This window comes from Xenopus laevis, chromosome 3L (assembly GCF_017654675.1).
Source record: "Xenopus laevis strain J_2021 chromosome 3L, Xenopus_laevis_v10.1, whole genome shotgun sequence".
NCBI classification, from domain to species: Eukaryota; Metazoa; Chordata; class Amphibia; order Anura; family Pipidae; genus Xenopus; species Xenopus laevis.
Genome location: NC_054375.1, coordinates 21,390,915 through 21,404,911, shown reverse-complemented (window position 1 = coordinate 21,404,911; position 13,997 = coordinate 21,390,915). Strand labels below are relative to the sequence as shown.

At 41.1% G+C, this 13,997-nt stretch overlaps 1 protein-coding gene across 2 annotated transcripts in view; it reads right to left on the bottom strand.

Moving 5' to 3' along the window:
• Window positions 1-7,526: 7,526 nt before the first annotated feature.
• The window catches only part of uhrf1bp1l.L (UHRF1 binding protein 1-like L homeolog), a 64,752-nt gene continuing 58,281 nt past the window's right edge, over window positions 7,527-13,997 (bottom strand). The window contains exon 21 of one of the 2 annotated variants that reach the window (NM_001091479.1): window positions 7,527-8,062. In NM_001091479.1, the coding sequence (NP_001084948.1) occupies window positions 7,940-8,062 (123 nt within the window). In that variant the 3' untranslated portion in view covers window positions 7,527-7,939. Of the gene's footprint in view, window positions 8,063-13,828; window positions 13,970-13,997 lie in introns of those variants that run through there. The other variant, XM_018250884.2, reaches the window with a different exon arrangement.

The window sequence follows — 13,997 nt, the reverse complement described above, 5'->3', positions numbered from 1 at the left end:
GGGTGCGGGTCAGGAAAACCCGCACTAATAGGCACCCAAGGGTCGCCCCCTAGCCATGGGTCCTCAGGTGCTTGACTGCCCTGATTGTTTGCGGTGGCACATTTTAAAGGCTTTCTCGGCGGCTGCCCAAGGACCTAAGCTCCAGCTGAGGTACAGAGATGTGAGGACTGGATAGCCTTAGGGACATGTACCCTAATATAAACTGGCCAATGCTACATTTTATCATAGTGCACTGAATTCTGGGAAACCGTTTTTCCCGATAAGGGGGGCCAGTGTCTGTATATAATTGTATCAGCAGCCATTTTTAACCCTATGTAAAACATCCACAATCAGGAGTCATGTAAGTAAGTGCCAAATATTCTCCAGTTCTAGTAACTAGGGGTGCACCGAATCCAGGATTTGGTTCGGGATTCGGTCAGGATTCCTTTTTCAGCAGGATTCGGATTCAGCCGAATCCTTGTGCCTGGCCCGAACTGAATTATCTGGAATGCTGAGGACATGCGATTTCTGGACATGAAGTCTTTCTGTAACTTGGATCTTCAGACTTTCTGGCAACTAATCTCCCCTAATTGCCTTCTCGCAAGCTAGAATGTAAATCGCTGGCTGGATGGCACTCGGATCGCTTCCGGAAGTCGCCCGGAATTTCCTCGTGAGGCAAATTCGGGGGATTTAAGAAAAACTGATCGAAATGCCATGCTGTCGGCGATTTACTTTCTAGCAAGCGGGAAGGCATGTAGGGAAATAATGTGACTTTTCGTCAAAAAAGAAGAAATTTTTACACTTTTTCCTTTCCTGCCTCTAATTTGCATATGCAAATTTGGTTCGGTATTCGGCCAAATCTTTCACCGGGGATTTGGCTGAATCCCAAATAGTGGATTTGGTGCATCCCTACTAGTAACCAATCAGTGGGTAGCAGTTCAGCCTGGTCAGCTGTCGGAAAGCAAATTTCTGATTTGTGACCTAATTAGTAGGGATGCACCGAATCCAGGATTCGGCCAGGATTCAGCCTTTTCAGCAGGATTCAGATTAGACTGAATCTGAAACCTAATTTGCATATGCAAATTAGGGACAAGGAGGGAAATTGCGTGACTTTTTGTCTCAAAACAAGGAAGTAAAAAATGGTTTCCCCTTCCACTCCTAACTTGCATATGCAAATTAGGATTTGGTTCGGTATTCGGTCAAATCTTTCGTGAAGGATTCAAAATAGTGGATTTGTGCATCCCTACTAATTAGTGGGTCATGCAATATCTAGATACTGTATGCCTAAAGATCCTCAAAGGGAACTATTAGCAGGGTCACCCCATGTAACTGGGGAAGAATTAACCTATGACCTATGGTGGAAAAGAGATTTGATCTGACAGACTGGAGATTTAATTAGATGGCTTTGAAGCTACTCAAAGTGATTGATCCAGGCAGATCAAGATCAGGAAGGGATGGATGCCCCTGTGGGCAAATCCTTTAGGGTCAGGGTGCACAGGCAGATTCCTCTTCTTCGGGGCGACTAATCTCCCCCGGGAGGAGGGTTTTTTTCTCCTTTAAAAGTGGCTTTGTGACCCCCCCCCTTCAGCAGACCCTTTTGTATTTTGAGAGCAGTGGTGTCTGGACTTTTGAGAGTTAAGGTCCCGTTTGACACCCAACCTTTGGCTAGGCCCCCCACCTTAGCGTATAACATGTAGACATTACCCATTCAGCCATGGGCCATTTACTTATACAAGTACCATGTGCTATTTTGGATGCAATTTTTTTTACCCAGAATGCAGTTTTTTTTCTTCTTATGTTGCACCTATGCTTAAAAGTCAGCCTGGTCCTCAAAATGACATCTGTGGAAGTCCACTGCACGTATAGACATAGGTCCTGTGGGAAGCCTAGAATTGCCAGTAGCTTCATGGTTCCATTGAGTCAATAGGCACTTGAATTGGAAGTGGGCAGGACAGATGCACCAGTTCCAAGTGCAACTATATGGGAGGGCAAAGAGTTACCTAACATTGTAAGATAGTAACATACAGTCATATGAAAAATTTGGTAACCCCTCTTAATTCTTCGGAGTTGTGTTTATCATTGGCTGAGCTTTCAAAGTAGCAACTTCATTTAATATATAACATGACTCATGCAAACAGTAGTATTTTAGCAGTGACATCAAGTTTATTGGATTAACAGAAAATATGCATGCATGCAGCATAACAATTAGACAGGTGCATATATTTGGCCACCCCAACAGAGATATTACATAAATACTTAGTTGAGCCTCCTTTTGCAAATGTAACAGCCTCTAGACACCTCATATAGCCTTTGATGAGTGTCTGGATTTTGGATGGTGGTATTTTTGACCATTCGTCCATACAAAATCTCTCCAGTTCAGTTAAATTTGATGGCTGCCGAGCATGGACAGCTTCAAATCATCCCATAGATTTTCGATGATATTCAAGTCGGTGGACTGCGACGGCCTTTCCAAAATATTGTACTTCTCCCTTTGCATAAATGCCTTTGTAGATTTCGAAGTGTGTCTTGTTGGAATATCCAACCCCTATGTAACTTCAACTTTGTGACTGATGCTTAAACATTATCCTGAAGAATTTGTTGGTATTGGGTTGAATTCATCCGACCCATAACTTTAACAAGGGCCCCAGTCCCTGAACTAGCCCCACAGCCCCAGAATAACCAAATGGACAGTAGGTAGCAGGTGTTTTTCTTGGAATGCGGTGTTCTTCCGCCATGCAAAGCTCTTTTTGTTATGACCAAATAACTAAATTTTTGTCTCCTCAGTATAAAGCACTGTGTTCCAAAATGACTTTTGCATACAACAGGCAACTGACTCTATTTGTGTTTGTATGAGTGCAGAAAGGTCTTCTTTCTCATTAACCTGCAATACAGATGTTCTTTTTACAAATTGCGCTTAATTGTAGAACGATGTACAGATACACCATCTGCAGCAAGATGTTCTTGCAGGTCTTCAGAGGTGATCTTTGGGTTTCTTGGCCTGCCAGACCTGGGTTTTTACAGCAACTGTGCATGTGGCCTTCCACTTCCTGATTACATTCCTTACAGTTGAAACTGACAGTTTAAACCTCTGAGATTGCTTTTTGTAGCCTTCCCCTAAACCATGATACTGAACAATCTTTGTTTTCAGATCTTTTGAGAGTTGCTTTGAGGATCCCATGCTGTCACTCTTCAGAGGAGAGTCAAACTGAAGCAATTGCAATTGGCCACCTTAAATACATTCTCATGATTGGACACACCTGCCTATGAAGTTCAAGGTTTAATGAGCTAATACAACCAATTTGGTATTACCAGTTATCAGTATTGAGCAGTTACAGTACATGCATTCAAATTAGCAAAATTACCATTTTTGCACAGCCAGTTTTTCACATTTGATTTAATTTCATACAACTAAATACTATTCACTAAAAATTTTTGTTCAGAAAACACCCCAGTACTCCAATGTTCCTGGGAAATGAAAGACATACCACTATTATCTTTTTTTGTTGAAAGTGGAGTAAATTATTTTGCCGGCTGAGAGGGGTTCCCAAACTTTTTCATATGACTGTAGTTAGGTCACGCTTTGCCCTTCCGTATTGTTGCACTTGAAACTGGTGCATGTGTTCCGCCCACTGTTCCAAGTGCCTGTTGACTTAGACAAGAGCCTGGTATCTGGAAATTCCATAGAATGGTTTCCTTTCTTAACGTCCTGTATTTATAGCTCATTGAATTTGCTGACAATATGTTGCTGTACTGTCACCACTAATGAGAGAATAGAAAGCCAGTCAGTGTTGCATAAAGCAAATGCCAGCACAGGAGAGAGCACCCTACAGGCTGCGCTATTGTCACAAGCCACATGGTGCCTTGGGTCAGCCTGTAAATACTCACCTATTACAGAGCAGCCGGTCACAAGCAAAGCATGTGGAGCTGCTGCTGATGAGGAACTCTTTGTTTCAGTGAATTTACATGGAAACCTGAATGAGAAATCTCCTACCTGACAAATATTTGTAATGACTGCCCAAGAGGGACCTCTGTGTTTGGGTATTGTGTAAGGATTTATCATGTGCAGAAGCTTCGGCCCTCTAAATAGTTATGAAGCCAGATGATTCAGCTACTAATAATAGTACCGACGGCACAAAGATACTTTTATGGTGCTTAGTAATATCACTTTTGCTGAACATTTTCAGCTTCTTACAAAATGAAAACAGAGCCCTGCACGTACCTGTTATGCTTTATATCACTAGAATGAAGAGCAACCATTGCAACTGAATCTCTGTCTAACTTGTGTTTTGTAGGTTTTCTTTGCAGTTCTGGGCATCTAAGCTAACATAATAAAACGTTTCGGGAGATATTGGGGGCATCTTTGTAGGCACAGATCTTCACTGCTTAAGAGCTGTGCTCACCTTGGGCTGGTACAGAACCAGAAGTGTAGCTTTTCTAGCTTAATTCTTTGAGTAGCTCTAGATCTAACTGCTATTATGGAGACCTGCTCTTGTTCTGCTTCCCAACCAGCAAATACCCTTGCCCATGCCACTGTGGATATCTACAGAGGATTTACTGGTTCGGAGGTCCATATCCATATCTAAGAGCAAGACTAAAGTTATGGCACATTTATGGGTCATTTTGGTGAGCACCATGGCTAATGCATGCGGCCCTTCATAAGAAGCTTGATCCATACCATAACATTAGAGACATGAAGATGTTCTTCCAGATGAGGAATGATGATCAAGTTTTCCTCCAATGCATAGGAAAGGGTTCATTATTTTAAGGGAGGTCAGGTTGTGGCATCCTCTACTGAGGATGGAAGCAGGAAAGGACTGAAGGGAGCTATGGCACAACCGTGGATCTTACTCTTTGGGATCAGTCTGAAGCAGATTGCATTCATGTCAATAGGAAGATCAATTGCAGGTAGCGGTTGCTTTGTCAACCCCCACCGGAGCCACTGACCTTAAAGGGGATGGATTTAAGGTGCTGAGGATTTGCCAAGATATATAGACTTGAACCTCAAATAACTAAACCTATGCTAAACACGAGTATAATGCCCATTTAAGGGAATAAATGACTAAGCAATGTTGCCGAGATTTGAAAGCCTTCAATTTATTTTCTTTGTAAGAGTAAATGGAGACATCTCTCTGTCTTCCATTGCTAAATATTGCTTTACATTCAGACATATTGCCACTGACATGAGCATTATTACAAGCATCTAGTTGTTGCTAGGTGTATAAGAGATGGGGTTACTATCAGCCCTGCGATTATGTTCACTCGAAAAAGATTCAGCACAGAACCCCAGAAGTGAGGTAGCAGCATTGCTATATAATTATGAGCATTAATATGTAGATTTATTTATAATGACATGCTTTCAGTTTGATCACGCAAGCTACTCCAGGCCTAGATCACAGCATTTAGGTTTGAAATTCTTTATTTTGCAGTGTTGGCTTGTAACAACAGTGGGGAGGGAGGAAAGGTGGGGGATACACAAGGAATTAGAAATGTGGGATGTGAAAATGTGTGGATGGATTCTTAAAGCAAAATAGTTGCTGATGTAATGCTGGCAGAAAGGAGTCTGTGTATGTCTGTCATTGTTGGGGCCACCTAGGTTGGAGTGTCAGGTGTGTGTGTGTGTATTGAGAAGAGCTTTATGTAGGCTCTAGATCCCCTTTAATGTGTTGCATTGCATTACTGTATAAAAAGAGTGAGGAGCAATTTGTGATAACTAGCTGCCCCTTTGCATTGTCACATTTGTTACAGATTAGGGATATTCAGAAGCAAACAATGGTGATATTTGCAATACAGCTACCAACAATTCCACAGTGCAGGCTTCATCACAGACTTGTTGCGTCATTGTGTAAATGCATACTAATAAGGAAATTACAGTGACAATGGTGAGCAAATATTCATTTGTGGAATATTATGGTTGACTGGAGTAGCATTAAGGTAGATCAAGAAGTAATTTTCTCAAATGTTGAGAGAAGTAGCTCTAATGCACCAGTATTTGCCTTGATGTAGTGCTGTCCAACAGCAGCCAGCGGCTGCTGTGACTGCTTACTTTGTGTAAGCTTTAAAAGGTATCAGCACTGTGATTACTGGCCACTGCATTGTTTATACCTTAAATCCAGACAGTAAGATCTTGCATTGTTCACACCTGTAACACCCACCAGAATTGTATCACTGTATGTACTTTTCATCTTAGAGTGGTCCTGATAGGTTTCCCTGCTGTATTCTGCCTTCTCTTTGTTCCCTGTGTGTACCATACGCTGCCTCCCCTTTGTTCCTTGTGTGTGCCATACTCTGCCTGCCCTATACTCTGCCTGTGGGACATGAGCGTGGTAGGGGTTTGTTAGCATTTGGAAATAGTGGTGTAGGTGTTTTAATCAAGTGCTGGGGGTGCTTTGTTATCCACATGGGAGGAGGCATATGGATTTGGGTATGTCTTAAAGGAATTGTTCAGTGTAAAAATACAAACTGGGTAAATAGATAGCTGTGCAAATTAAAAACTGTATCTAATATAGTTAGCCAAAAATGTAATGTGACTGGATAACCAATCAGAGACTTGAGGGGGGGCATATGGGTCATATCTGTTGCTTTTGAATCTGAGCTGAATTCTGAGGATCAATTGCAAACTCACTGAACAGATATGTACCATGTGGCCCCCCCTTCAAGTCGCTGACTAGCACAGAGATATAGAGCTGAAAAGCAGGAAGTAGTGTTCTGGCTATTATGTTAGAAATCCAGTCACTCCAGCCTTTATACATTGCATTTGTGGTTAACTAACTATATTAGAAACATTTTTTATTTTGCACAGCCTATTTACCCAGTTTTTATTTTCACACTGAACTGTTCCTTTAATATGACAACTTTTTTCACATACGAGTGATATCCCTGCAGTGATGTGCTTGTGTTAACATGGGTGTGGTTTAAAGTGAGTGTGGTTTAAAAACAGGGAGTGGTCAACACTGGCTTCCACTATTGGCCCTCCACCATGTAGGCCAGAAAAGTTCCAGCCCTCTGTACCAGAGAAGTTGTACAGCACTGCTTTGATGGAACCATTAACCATGTGCAGGTTTGAGTGCTATTTATCACAGTTTACCGTCCTATAGCATTGAGGTAGCACACTCCTAGGAGTTGTAAGATAGGTCAGCTTAACAAAAGCAATAGTTGGCTCCACCAAGAAGTAAGTAAAGTAGTGTTGAGTACTCCAAGGTGAAGCTCACCCACTGCACTAAATCAGGTATGGGCTTAGCCCTTTTCAACTATCTGTCACTATATGATTTCACAAGAATCTAGTTGACCAATTTCCTTAGTGAAGTAGTGGCGGAGGCACATACCTATTTGTATAAGGGTTTCTGTTAGTTCAAAGCTAAAATACTTATGTTGTACTCCGCAAGTAGCTTCACTTTTGTGCAGCAAATAATCTTTTTGGTGAACTATCAGTGGTGCACAGGGATATCTAGAAGTACTTCTATGTTGAGAGTGACAACTCTGCTTCCTACAACTTTTCTACTTCCTTGCGAGGGCACAGTTCAGTCCAACATCAAATCCTTTACATAGAATTCATATTGTAATATTTTATTGAGTGCAAATAAAATTTCTTAAAATAATTCTCAAACAAATATTAAAACCATTCCCTCCCCCATGATATTTCACAATATTCCATGGAACACTTTCCTTAAATAATTAAGTGATTCCCTAAAACCCCCAAAGGAACACTTTTTTTTATAAATCATTTTTAGGTCTAGTAATTACATTTAGTGGTACTGCATGATTGCTATAGAAAGTGAGAGCTGGAAAACTTTTTTTTAAAATATATTAATTTCTTCCGTTTTATCTCCTTGTGGTGGTGTTCAGTTGATCTCCATGTGGTTTAGTGTTGACGCCAATACGCCGGATATCTCAGTGGAGACCACATTAGGCCTCTGCAACCCTTTTTGTATAGTTCAGTGCAACATCCCATAGGAATACAATGTTATTTCTCGATGTGTACCCTCTTTAACTGGTGCAGCAGTCTGTCCCGCTCCATGTGAGACTCTGCAAGAGCCATTTTTGTTTTGGCCAGTTCTTGTTTAAGACACTCATTTTCTTCTACGAGCTGCAAAAACAAAATGGGGGGGGGGGTTAAACGTAACCCAGGAAATGGAGTGGTTGCAATAGATTGTACAACAAAATGAATAACAGTGATAATGTCTTTTAATTGGTTCTTGGAATTTAGGCTTTCAGCCACTTAAGACCTATGGGACATAGATTTTTGACCCAAGATGGCAGATGGGGTTACCACCAGAACAGTAGAGCTTCCCTAGACACCAGCCTTCTTTTGTACATACACACTCTCCCATAGTCACAGCCCCTGTTCTTGCTGCCATCTTGCCTTAAAGGGGTTGTTCACCTTTGAGATAACTTTTAGTATGATGTAGAAAGAGTGATATTCTGAGACAACTTGCAATTGGTTTTTATTTGTGGTTTTTGCATTATTTCGATTTTAATTCAGCAGCTCTCCAGTTTTCAAGTTCAGCAATAGGGTCCAAATTACACTAGCAACCATTTACTGATTTGAATAAGAGACTGGAACACGAATAGGAGAGGCCTGAATAGAAAGCGGAGAAATAGCAGCAATAACTAACTTGTAGCCTTACAGAGCATTTGTCTTTTATATGGGGTCAGTGACCCCTACTTGAAAGCTGGAAAGAAAGGAAGGAAGGCAATTATTTTAAAAACTATAAAAAATGAAAAAGTTGCTTAGAATTGACCATTCTATAACATACTAAAAGTTAACTTAAAGGTGAACTGCCCCTTTAATGGAAAACTATACCCCCAAAATGAACACTTAAGCAACAGATAGTTTGCATCATATTAAGTGACATATTAAAGAATCTTACCAAACTGCTATATATATATATATATATATATATATATATATATATATATATATATATATATATATATATATTATAGTACAAACACCTGCACTCTGTCCTCTTTTTTCTCCAAGCCGGGTGCTCGGTCAAAGTGTTTATATATGCATAGAATGGACCAGCACACCGTTTTCTTCAATCAAACGTGTTTATTCAATACACACTGTGCATCCAACGTTTCGGCCCGCATCCGGGCCTTTATCAAGGATAAAGTGACAGTGATAGTGATCAACCTTTTATACCCATAATCCCCCTCGTTAGTCATGTCATGATGACCATCATGACATGACTAACGAGGGGGATTATGGGTATAAAAGGTTGATCACTATCACTGTCACTTTATCCTTGATAAAGGCCCGGATGCGGGCCGAAACGTTGGATGCACAGTGTGTATTGAATAAACACGTTTGATTGAAGAAAACGGTGTGCTGGTCCATTCTATGCATATATATATATATATATATATATATATATATATATACATATAGACACAACTCTGTCTGTTAATTAGCTCATGTGACCTAATGGATGTGACCTAATGGATATGGTTTGTTGGTATGTTAGTGTGCACAGTGAATCGTACGATCCCAGGGGGCGGCCCTTATTTTTTAAAATGGCAGTTTTCTATTTAGGATTACCCAATGGCACTTACTACTTGAAAAGTATATTATTCTGAAAATGGTTTATTTACATCCACTATTTTGGCCGAACCCCCGAATACTTTGTGAAAGATTTGGCAAAATACCGAATCCTAATTTGTATATGCAAATAAGGGGTGGGAAGGGGAAACATTTTTTACTTCTTTGTTTTGTGACACAATTTCCATCCCCGCAACTAATTTGCATATGCAAATTAGGATTCGGATTCAGTTCGGCTGGGCAGATGGAGAGGACCACATCCGCATACCCAAATGGATATTTCAACGTGCCTGATATCTGGCCGGTTTTGGTGCAGATATCTGTTCGGCTGGCGGGAGGGCAACAAGTGCAGCCCATTAACCTGCCAGCTTAGTCTAAAGGGAGTGAGTTGGCAGCTTTTTTTGGCCAGGGATGACCAGCTTTAATATACACACTATATATCCCACTATATATCCCACAGTTAAAGACTAATTTGCTGCAATGCAAATTACTTAGGCATCCCCCAGTAAATCTAATCGATACACTTGGATCCTGTTCTTGTATGCCTCTTATATAAAAAAACACAGGTACCCACAACTAATGTACTTTTCAGCACCAGCATTGTTGACTGGACAGACAATGATGGAGGCTCAGTGATGTTTTTACACCTCCCCGGCTCCTGTTTGCACCCTATCTGAAGGCAGCTCTGTTGACTAACTATAGTGTGATGATGGGTAAAAAGACCCAGCTGTTAGATGCCTAGTCAGCTGTAGATTTCATATATTTAATTCATTATCTGCAGGATAGGTTGTGCTTAGAGATCTTACTACAAGACAAGGAAATGCCCTTAAAAGGGTAGTTCACCTTTAATGTGATGTCATAGAATAGCCAATTCTAAGCAACTTTCAGTTGGTCTTAATTTTTTTTTTTTTTAAATATTTGCCTCCTTCTTCTGACTCTAGCTTTCAAATAGGGTCACTGACCCATCAGCCAAAAATAGATTGCTCTGTGAGGTTGTTATATTTTATTATTCATCTCTTTATTCAGGCCCTCCACTGTTCATATATCAGTGTTTCATTCAAATCACTTCCTGGTTACTAAGGTAATTTGAACCTTTGCAATCAGATGGCTGCTGTAATTGCAAACTGGAAAGCTGCTGAAGAAAAAGTGAAAAAAAAAAAAAAAGGAAGACCGACGTGTCTCAGAATAGCACTCACTACATCAAACAAAGTTAAAGGTGAAAAACCCCTTTAATCAATCTGTAACACTGTAATTTAAATTGGGCAAATTGGCATATCAAATGATGGGCCTGGAAAGCTATCAAAGAACCTCTTTTGGGATAAGTGGGAGTTGGTTTGAGATCAATGGGCTGCAGTCAGGACTATTAAGTAGTGCATTCAGATGACTGATAAGGACATATTGGCCCATCCGTGCTGCATACTCTGCTATTGTCTGCCAACGCTCAGACTTCATTAATGTTTGATCTGATTTCATGCTCGAGTGAGCCCTGTCTGCCTCTGGAAGCTGCTCCAACTCTCCCATTGCAGTTGCATTAGAATTCCAAAAACTGTAATTAGGAACCCTTATACAGTAACATTTCCTGCATGCTAATACTTGTGCTCCAACAGCATCAGGGACAGCCCCTACTTGTAAAAAGAGGGTCTAAAGGTTAAAACATTAGTGAGGGGGAGGGAATGGCAAATTTCTAACATTGCGATCTAGACTTGTGCTCACTTTCCATATAAATTGCACTTTCTGGAAGATGAACACTGGTCTAGACCACACATTTTGAAATTTACCTCACTGGGGGTTGCCCAACAACAAACGGATCAAGCATGGCAGCATGGTGCTCTAGTAGAATTTAGCCCCTCCCAGGTATCCCCTGAGCAACCATGGGAATGTGACCAAGTCACACCTAGACCAAAACATCATAAATCTTGGCAAATGGATCCAGCATGCACCTGAACATAATGGCTCAGGGGATTCTTGGCAAATAGCAGCCTAAGGGTAAGGGCACACCTGCCGATTCGGGGAGATTGTCGCCTGGTGACTAATCGCCTCTTCTTTGGGGCGACTAATCTCCCCCCGAACGGCTTCCCCCTGTCTTGCGCCGGCTATAATGAAAAGTCGCATGGCACACACGGCGCTTCATGTTCCGAAATTACCCCTAAGTTTCCTCGTGAGGCAACTTCTGGGATATTTGGGAAATGGAACCAACGAGGCCAGTGTTCTAGAAGCAAGCACCAAGCCAGTGATTTACTTTACCAGGGATGTGCCCAACATATTGGCACCTCATAGTAACAAGTTACTGTGGGTTGCCATTTGTGGAAGGCAAATGACTTATGGTTCCATAAAAATGGGCACTTTTTTTACTTTTAGTTCTTCTTTAACAGCCATGGGGGTGGAATGGAAATAACCGTTCTAGGCACAGCAGCAACAACCTAAATATGCATTTCCATCCCTGTTATATATCCCACCAGGATGGCAGTGCTTGAGAGTTACATCACATTACAAGTGCTAATGTTTCTAACGAGGAAAAAAAAATCTATAGAAATGCAAAATATGGTAATTAAATAGAAAATGTAGCCTTAATTTATACAACTGCCAACTGGCCATCATTCCACATCACTTCTCGCTCTGCTAAAATCCCCAGGAGTCAATAAAATAGAATAAGAACACCCATGAATATTTCAGCACTGGCTCCTGATTAATATAGAACTTGCCGAGCGATGTGCAGATCCCCTCTGAGATCCGAGAGGTGACGGCAAGAGCGAGCTCCCAATCAGAACCTGCTGATTAGCTGGCACACTTCAAAGAGATAAGTGATTTAAGTTCTAATTAATAGAGACAAAACAGGACTTGCTGAGATGTGTATGTGTGTGTGGGGTGTTTATATGATGCTGGGAGAGCCTCTTGTTCTTAATGATAAAATGATTTTGGGAGCTATGGTAAGAGGCGGTTACGCTTATGCCAGGCTGGGGGGGCACCCACATGCCAAAATGTCTTTATGAGAGGAACACTGAGTGCCCAGGTTTCACCAATAAATACAGAACTGACTGCTAACAACAGCACTATATTTATAAGGGATGGTCTGGAAAAGTGGCAGTAAGCGTCCTCACAGTCAAGGAGCAACAGTGGCAATTGGTACCTGCAGTGGCACCCTGCACTGTACAGGCTAATAGCAAACTTATGGGGCTGCTCCCTCTGAATTGTTCATAGCCTGTACAGAGGGATACCATAAAACTTTGGCAACATAGGTATTCCTCTGTACTAAGCACAAACTTAGGGGACTGTTCCTGCTGAATTGAATACACATCATAATGAAAATAAACGTAAAAAATAAAAAAAATGATTGGTGAATATACAATGAATAACAGCTCAATAGAGATCACCGTATGTGGAAACAAATTGATACATAAGAACGGAAAGTCCAAAGATATATCTTGCAACATTGTATCGTGATTTGTGCAACAATGTAACCAAGCTGTTACAAAAGTAAGTATATCTCAATCTAGTGGGCGCACATGTCAGTCTCAAGTAGAAGTGTTTAGACAGAAGAAGCAAAATATAAAGGTATATTACCAGTGTAAGCGAGTCACAAACTTATCGGGATTGTCAAGGCATGGTTCGCTCGGTAAAGTCGGTCACGGGAATTTAGATATTACTGAGAACATTAGGTGGATCCTACTAGGGCAGACCGTGTTAGCAGTATAGTGGGTATATTTACATCTGATTTCTGGGATTGGGTGCGTAGCCTCAATGCCGACAGCAGGAAACTTGAATACTTGTGTGCTGTCTCGTAAGTTCGATACAGCTTAATCTTAAAGTCCGCATAGAGTTGCAATGCAAACTGAGTGTTTGCGTGTGGACGTTGTTAAGAAACTGTGTCATAGCAACTGGTACTAGGAGGTTTTATCAAGCGACCACTATAATAACATATTTGTATTGAGGTGAATTTAAACCAGAGTATCTTCAAAGTTAGTTGCGGGCACAAATGGTCATATGTACAGGGAACCCAATGGAAATCAAGATTAGAGGTGGTAATAATAGAGCGAGAAAAACAAATGGAACAAAGATGTATGGAGAAGCAGTAGGCTTAAGGGGGGAGAACCACGGTACTGGTTATAGGTATAGACACCCCTTGGGGTACATATCATTGGGGTGTACTTATTATTATCAAACCCATTCAGTAAGTCAACTTGGGAAGAAGGGCATGGAGCGCCGCAATGGATTCTAGGCTTGATAAATATCATCGTAGGCTTAGTATACCACCTCGTATGGAATGAGGGGCTTGTAGACATACAGCCCGTCCAAACAATATGTGCGACATTCTCATTTTAGATAGCACGTTATGTGAATTTCTATTCAATTGGTATATGGGGATAAAGCTAATGGGGCAGTATCTGTACCGGTTCTTTAGATCTGGTCTTTCAGTAGAGCGAATGGAGCCTCAGTAGTCCCGGTCTCTGACTGTAGGAAAGAAAGAATGCAGAGGGAT